The following is a 7,888-nucleotide window of genomic DNA, read 5'->3' as shown; positions in this document are numbered from 1 at the left end:
CGCCGCCATTGGCCGGCGGGGGCACGCGGGGAAGCGGGCAGGAAGATGGCGGCGGCGGGCGGCACGACGCGGCAGTGTTGGCGGCGGGGCGGTGCGGGGCTGGCCCGGGCGGTGCGCGGTCTCAGCGGGAGCGTGCGGGAGGCCGAAGGGCTGCGAGCGGAGGAGCTGGCGGAGCGGCTGAGGAGCAGCGCGGGGCAGCGGCGAGAGGTGAGCGGGGAGCGACTGGCTGGGCCTTAGGGGCTGGACTACAACTCCCGGCGTGCCTCGCGCGGGGCGTCCCGGGAGCGGGCTCGGACGGTGCATCCCGGGATGGAGCGGGAGAAAGGACCATAAAGCCCATCTCATCCCACCGCCTGCTGTGGGCAGGGACACCTTCCGCTAGACCAGGTTGTTCCAAGTCTGTCTAGCCTGGCCTTGGACACTTGCAGGGATGGGGCAGCCACAGCTTCTCTGGGCAACCTGTACCAGGACCTCACCACCCTTACAGCCAGGAATTCCTTCCCAGTATCCCATCTAACGCTGCTCTCTGGCAGTGGGAAGCCATTCCCCCTCGTCCTGTCCCTCCAGGCCCTTGTCCAGAGTCGCTCTCCAGCTCTCTTGGAGCCCCTTTAGGCCCTGGAAAGGGCTCTCAGGTCTCCCTGGACTCTCCCCTTTTCCAGGTGAACCCCCCCAGCTCTCCCAGCCTGGCTCCAGAGCAGAGGGGCTCCAGTCCTTGGAGCATTTCCATGGCCTCCTCTGGACTCGCTCCAGCAGCTCCACGTCCTTCCTGTGCTGGGATCCCAGGGCTGGAGGCAGCTCTGCAGATGGGGTCTCACCTGAGGGGACGGAGGGGCAGAATCTCCCCCTCCCCTGCTGCCCACGCTGTGGGATCAGCCCAGGGCACATGGACAGGGCATGTCCAGCCTCTCACCCACCAGCACCCCCAGGTCATTCCCCCCAGAGCTGCTCTCCATCCCTTCATCGCAGCCTGGATCGATCTCAGGAGTTGCCCCAATCCAGGAGCAGCACCAGCACTTGGTTTGTTGAACCCCATGAGGTTCCCATGGGCCACTGCTAGAGCTCGTCCAGATCCCTCTGGATGCCACCCTGTCCCTCAGGCATGACACAGGCGCACACGGAAGGCGAGTGAGTTGCTGCAGGTCCCACTGGAGCTCTGTGTGAAAGCCAAGAGCCGTTTATCCCCTGCTGAGTGTCTTGTTCCCTCCTCAGATCCCCAAGGATCCAGCACAGCGGCAGCTTCGGGAACTCACCGCGCTGAGCCAGCAGCTACAGCGGGTTCACCCCAACGTCCTGGCCAAGATCCTCAAGCAGGAAACCGTGTACCAGAACGAGGAGATAGTGGTGATCAACAAACCCTATGGGCTCCCCGTGCATGGTGAGGGAGAGGGGGGAGTGGAAACGGCTCCGTGGCGTTGACAGGATCCTCTGTCTCCGTCCTCCCTGTGCTGGGGTTTCTCTTCCCAGGGAGGGTTTCTGGGTGTTGGTCACTGTCAGATCTCAGCCTTCCCCTCCCCAGAATACCTTGGGGGTGGTTTAGGGTGTGTGGGGAGGTGACCACTCCCCTCACTGCCCTGCTGTGGGTCACACAGGCGGCCCCGGCATCAAGAACTGCATCGCTGACGTGCTGCCCATTTTGGCCAAGATGCTGGAGAACATGAGAGCTGAGCCCCTCCACCTCTGCCACCGGCTGGACAAGGAGACCACAGGTGTCATGGTGTTGGCACGGAACAAGGAGACAGCGGACAAGGTCCGGCTGCTCTTCAAAACCCGTCAGGTGGAGAAGATATACTGGTAGGAAGGGTTTGGGTGGAGAAGGGGCTGCGAAGGGGGTTTGAGGAAGGGGTGAGGGGACAGTCCTCAGGATGTGGGGGCAGCAGCGTTTTATAGGGCTGCTTGGTGGGAGAGGGCTGAGGGGAGGGATCCCTTCCTGCAGGAGTGACACCCCACAGACTTGTGCTTTCCCTGCTCAGGGCGATTGTCCTGGGGGACCCAGACCCTGCTGAGGGCATCGTGGAGATCCCCATTGTGGAGAAGGAGGTGCAAAGCCACCAGTCGCACTACAAGGTGAGCCCATTCCAGCCTGGCACCCCCGGCACTCCCTCCTGCCTCCCCTGGCTCACCCTCTCACTGCCCTTCAGATGACGCTGGCTCCCAACTACCGCCTGTGTCCGGAGGATGGGAAGGTGGTGAAAATCCGCAGGAACCGGAGTGCCGAGAGCGCGGTGACGCGGTACCGCCGGCTGGCCGGCGCCTCCGCCTGCTCGCTGCTGGAGCTCCAGCCCATCACCGGTGAGGGGGCCAGGAGCAGCACTGGGAAGTGGCAACTCATAGTTAGACATGACTGGAATCCTTTCTGGGACAAGGCTCTGGGAATAAGCCCCGCTGGGGCGATGGTTTGCTGCTGAGCTGTTCTGTGGCTGCCGGCAATTTCAGCACAGCCTTTTCCAGCACTGAGGATGGTGGGTGGGAGGTGAGGCCTGGCACGGCTGGATGTCACTTTTCTCCTCTTTCTATTTTCTCCTCAGGGGTGAAGCACCAGATCCGTGTTCACTTGGCCTATGGCTTGGGGTGCCCCATCCTGGGGGATCACAAATACTCTCATTGGAGCAAGCTGGCACCCCAGGTAGGGCAGATCTTGCACTGGATCCAGCCCCTTGTGTCCCCCAGCTCTCTGTGGGCTGGGGATTTCATGTCCCAGCTAAAGAGCTGGGGTTTTGAAGGGACGTTTTCATCCTTGCTGCAGAAACTTCCTGTGCTCACCTTGAGGAGGCTGAAGCTGCAGCAGAGCAAGGCTCGGCACCTGCCCCTGCACCTGCACGCCCACCGGCTCTGCCTGCCCTTGGGCCAGCCCATAGACCTCGTCTGCAAACCACCCCGCTTCTTCCAAAAAACCCTGAAGAAGCTGGAACTGGACATTGCTAAGGACTGACGAGGAGTGGGGCCGGTTATCTCCTCATGTCCAGCACGTGGCGGTGGCTGTGCCTGCCTTGGAGCCAGCGCTGGGGTGAAGCCTACAGTCTGTAGGCTGGTGTTGCTGGATTCAGAGCAGGTGCCTGTGTGTGCTTCTGGCACAGGAAAGCAGCTGGGCACACTGAAGAGCCTCTAGTTTAGACAAACGAGGCTAGGTGGACATTGGACTCTGCCTGATCCATGTTTTGGACTTGTCTCTGAGCAATAAAAGCTCCGGTTCCCTCGAGGGAAGGTGTTGTGTGTCTCTGTGCTCAGGCCGGGTGGGACTCAGTCCCTGGGCAGGTTTGAGCACACCAGGTGCAGCCCCTCCTGGATTGGAGCTGTCAGTTTTCCCTTTAGAGCTGTTTAGCTCAGATTTGGAAAGTCCCTTCATTGGAAAATCCATCGAAAGTGCGATTTGGCAGCGACTGTGGAGTTTTTTCACTATGCTGAGAGACTGCATGGGGAGTTCCTTGGCTTGGCTGGGCTGAGCAGCTCCAGGACTGCCCCTGCTCTGTGCTGCCAGCAGTGTTAGCATGGATTTCTGGGCACTGACTGTGCTCCTGGGAGAAACTGCTCTGTCCCACCGCCCCTTCCAGTTACCCCATCCCTTGTTTCTAGATCCTCTTATTGGGATCCCTTGCCCTTGGGAGCTTTCCTTGGAGCCAGATTCCTCCCCCTGTGCCTCGAGAGGGAGGTGAGAGGAGGGACTGACAATCTGGGGAATTGCAGCTGCTGTTCTGCCTCAAAATTGCCTCGTTTGGTGACTCCTGGCCTGTGCCAGGACCTTAAGGGGGGGCAGCAGGTCCCCTCTAGCTGGTTTGGGTGATGGAAAGGATTCTTTGTACCCCACGGGGCCACTGTGTATCTGGGGCTTCTCCCTGGGGCAGTGCCCTGTCCCCTGCCTCCCCACTGAAAATAGCCAGGCACCCCTGTGCCCTCGGGCCACGGCGCCAGAAATCCCTCTGCTGATGAGAGAGTGGTGTAAAACCGCGGGGAGCCGGGAACGGCCACAGCCGGGCGGGAACCCTGCCGGGGAGGAATGCTGTTGAGGAGGAACTCTGCCTCCCCAGCCCGCTGCCGTGGCTGCTGGGGTGGGATTTTCTATTTCTATTTGTGAAAAGGCTTCCCCTGTAATTTCAGGGCGATTTAACGCCCTGTCTGAGCTGTCCTTCGCAGCCATCGGACGCAGCGCTCGGCAGGGACTCCTCAGCTCGGCCAACTCCCTCCTGAGCTGGTCACACCTCAGGTGACACCAGAACTGCCAGGCACCAGCAGCACTTGCCAGCGTCTCCTCTTCCTCGCTTCAAAATGTCCCTCTCGCACACGGCTGCCGAGTACATGCTCTCCGACGCTCTGCTCCCGGATCCCGGCAGTTCCCGAGCCAAGGGCCTGCGGCTGGAGCTGCCGAGCGATCGCCTGCTGAAGTTTGTCACTGTGGGGCTGCCCCTCTGCCTTGTCTCACTGGCTTTTGCCCGGGAGTTCTCTGCTGGTGAGTCGCAGCTTTTCCAAAGGGATCTTTGGGCTGAGGGCAATCGCCAGCGGGGGTTTGGTTGTCACGGCAAACCCCTTGTGTTTGTGCTGATGTCGTGATCCAAGGCAGAGCAGACTGGAGGTCCTGTTTTAGGAGCTGTTCTGCGTCATGGGTGTTTATTGATTGTTTTTAATGGATCACTGTTCACTGGGAAAGCCCAGGAACAGCCGTGTGAGGCTGTTCATGTGCCCCAGGAGTAGTGCTGAATCGATGCCCAGCCTCAGCTGCTCGTGCCCAGCACCTTCGGCTGCCGTGGGGTTGTTTAGGAGGAGGGTGCTGGCAGCACAGAGGGATGCATTGATGGTGTGTCATGGCTAAATCTGGCCTCGGCCAACATTCTGCTGCTTCCCCTGGGGATTTGGTTTTACTCCAGTCTGGCTGGTCTCTAATTCCCGGCACCGTGTACACACCACTGTGCACAAAGGGTTTGTGTTTGGGAAGAGATGGAAAAGTCCTTGCTGGAAATGCAGCAGTGAGGAAAAGCAGCTCCAAAATGACCATGAAAAAGGCTTTTTTAATTCAAAGCGATGCCTTAGATGTAATCACCCTCCTGGCTGTGGAATGCTCCTCCACCCTCCATGGCTGAGGTTCACTCTCCTCCTCCTCCTCACCCCAGGCTCCCAGATCAGCTGCTTCTCTCCCACCAACTTCACGGGGAAGCAGTCTGCCTACGCCGACACGGCTTGCTGGGACTCCCTCATCCACCACGGCTTCGATGCCGAGGGACACGCTGTCACCAAGTCCCTCTGGGCTCTCAAGGTAGGGTCAAAGTCACATCTGGGTGCCCCCAAGTGCCACCTGGGTGCACACTCCACACCCTCAATGCCCTCTCGTCCCCTTTGCCCAGGTCTTCCCCTACTCGCTGCTGGTGGTGGCGGTGCTGATGTACCTGCCGTACCTGCTGTGGCGTTACGCCGCCGCCCCCGCCCTGCACTCCGACCTGCTCTTCATCATCGACGAGCTGGATAAATCCTACAACCGCTCAGTGCGCCTGGTGCAGCACATGAGGAAGGTCCAGCAGGCCAGCGCTGAGCCGGAGCAATTCTGGGAGGAGTACGAGAGGTGAGGCCCTGCTGGGTCACCGCAGCCCTTGGAGTTCCTCCTCGGGGTGTTGTGGCTGTGGCTGTGTCCAGGATGGACTTGGGTGAAGCAGTGAGGTTTGGGGGGTGGCTCTCACTCCCACTGTGTCCCTCTGCCCCCAGGGCCCGCCGGGAGAGGTATTTTGAGTTCCCATTGCTGGAGCGGTACCTGACCTGCAAGCAGCACGCCCACGCCCTGACGTTCATCTACATCCTAAGGAACCTGCTGCTGCTCCTGTTCCTGGCTGCCACCTGCCTCTACCTGGTCTTCCTCCACCTCAACATCTTCTTCCAGGATGAGTTCAGCTGCTCCATCAAAACAGGGCTGCTCCAGGCAGAGCCCCACATCCCCCCACTCATCCCCTGCAAGTTGGTCTTCTTCTCCATCTTCCAGCTCATCAGCCTCTCAGTCGGCAGCGTCTACATCCTCCTTATCCCCGTCGTCATCTACAACGCCCTGCAGCTCTGCCAGTGGGACAAGGGGCTGCTCTCTGTCTACGAGATGCTGCCTGCCTTCGACCTGCTCAGCCGCAGGATGCTCACCTGCCCCCTCAACGACCTCAACGTCATCCTGCTCTTCCTCCGCGCCAACATCTCCAAGCTGACCTCCTTCGGCCGCCTCAACGCCGTCAGCGCCCTGAGGGAAACCACGGCCAACAAGGAGGACATCGACACCGTCATCGATTTCATGACGCTGCTGGCCGGGCTGGAGACCACCAAGCCCAAGCACCACGCTTGCACCCCCGAGGCTGAGGGTGGCACAGCCCTCTCCAATGGCACGGCCCTAGGTAGGCTCTTTGGGTAGAGACAACTTCCCTCTTCCTCTTGGTTCCCACACTGCCAGATCCCACCTCGGGAATGGGGCTGGATCCGTCCACCGCTGCCCTAAACCCTTTGCCGAGACATTGAGGTGTTTGGGGGGTAGTTGGGGGGCTGCTGGGGGTCACCGTGAGGGCTGACAGCTCTGGGAGAGGGTTCTGGCAGCTGGGATGTAACATTACTGCAATCCCAGGCGTGGGCAGGAGTTGCTATAGGAACAGCAAAGCGGAGAGCTTGCCACTTAAATCCAAGCTCTGGGCAAACTGCAGGGCCACGAGGGTCCCTGTTTTTGGAAGCTCAGCCTGCTGGAGTGGGATTGGGAGCTTTAAATGCTGGGGGGCTGATACCAAGGATGCCGTGCCTGCTCCCTTCTCCCGTTTGCATGGCACTGGTGGGCACAGTGGGGCTGTGTGCACAGAGGGAGCCAGGCTCCAAGGGAGAGCCACATCCCTGGGGCTTGCACCGCTCCCTCTCCCATGTGCTTTGGGTTTTGGGGAGGTGGGTGCCTCCTTTGGGATCACACAGGGATTCCCAGTGCCCATGGCAGTGGTTTCCAGGCTGTGTAAAGCAGCCCATCCCTGCAGGCAAGAGCTGGGAGGCCTGGGCTCTGTTCCTGGCCCTGAACACACAATCTGAGCTGTGGTTTAAAAAAACCACCCAGATCGAGCTGGATTTCACATCCTCGTTGCCATGGCAACCGCGGGGCCAGCACACCTGGCTCATGGGCCAGTCGCACGCTGCTGGAGAAAGCCCAGCTCCCAGTGTGCCATTGCCCTGTTAAATAACTGCCTGCTCTTCCCGCCCTGTCTAGGACCGAAGCCTGGAGTGGAAACGATGGGAAAACCCTCCCGGGACTCACTCGGCTCTGCCTGATCCAGGAGCAGGCTGGGATCCTGCGATCCCTTTGATCCACATCCTTCTTTCCAGCATCGCTTGAGTGCATTACCCTGGTTCTAACACAGCTGTGATGTGGCAGCTGGGCTGAGCCCACCTGCTTTTCCTGCAACTGGGCTTTCCCTTCTTCTGTATATTTTTCCAGAAAAATAGGGTTAAACAATCAATGTTTTGTACAGAACCTCTTGGGTTCTCTTATTCCAAGCACTGGGTGCCACAGTGTGCCTCTTCCACACAAATTTCCCTGCTGTTACAGCAGGAGGGGGAGGATGGAGGAATAAAGGGTACTCCTCTGAAAGAAAAAAAGGATCCAGGAATAAAATAAGCTGGTTTATTAACTATTTACTATTTATTGTTTATCAACAGAGGGAGGTGGAAGGCACTCACATCCTTCGCAGCTCCATCTCCTAGCCCAGCCTTAGTCTTTGGCTGTGGGTTTTTGGCAGAGCTCCTCTGCCCCCCTCTACCCTGCAGCTGGAAGCTGATCCCTGGATCCCACAAGCATCCTGCCGTGGGGGTGAGCAGTCCATGCCCTGAGAAATGGGGTGTCCTAGGGAGCCAGGACCAGCTCCACGGGCAGAGGGAGAAGCAGTGAGGGGTTCAGCTCCCATCT

The 7,888-nt window shown here is 59.5% G+C and overlaps 2 protein-coding genes across 2 annotated transcripts; both read left to right on the top strand.

Annotated features, from left to right (window-relative positions):
* The first annotated feature begins 36 nt into the window (after positions 1-36).
* Positions 37-3,196, top strand: RPUSD4 (RNA pseudouridine synthase D4). Its single transcript, XM_032709676.1, has 7 exons — positions 37-207; positions 1,210-1,375; positions 1,590-1,791; positions 1,971-2,064; positions 2,139-2,289; positions 2,526-2,623; positions 2,744-3,196. The coding sequence occupies exons 1-7, from the start codon at positions 46-48 to the stop codon at positions 2,927-2,929; spliced, it is 1,059 nt and encodes a 352-aa protein (XP_032565567.1). The 5' UTR covers positions 37-45; the 3' UTR covers positions 2,930-3,196.
* A 96-nt stretch (positions 3,197-3,292) lies between these two features.
* PANX3 (pannexin 3) lies at positions 3,293-7,881 on the top strand. The gene is made up of 5 exons (XM_032709675.1): positions 3,293-4,441; positions 5,100-5,242; positions 5,331-5,545; positions 5,686-6,350; positions 7,193-7,881. Exons 1-5 carry the CDS (start codon positions 4,261-4,263, stop codon positions 7,252-7,254), a joined length of 1,266 nt encoding a protein of 421 aa, XP_032565566.1. The 5' UTR covers positions 3,293-4,260; the 3' UTR covers positions 7,255-7,881.
* Positions 7,882-7,888: the final 7 nt, after the last annotated feature.

This window comes from Chiroxiphia lanceolata, chromosome 23, assembly GCF_009829145.1.
Source record: "Chiroxiphia lanceolata isolate bChiLan1 chromosome 23, bChiLan1.pri, whole genome shotgun sequence".
NCBI classification, from domain to species: domain Eukaryota; kingdom Metazoa; phylum Chordata; class Aves; order Passeriformes; family Pipridae; genus Chiroxiphia; species Chiroxiphia lanceolata.
This window is presented reverse-complemented; position numbering and strand designations above follow the sequence as displayed.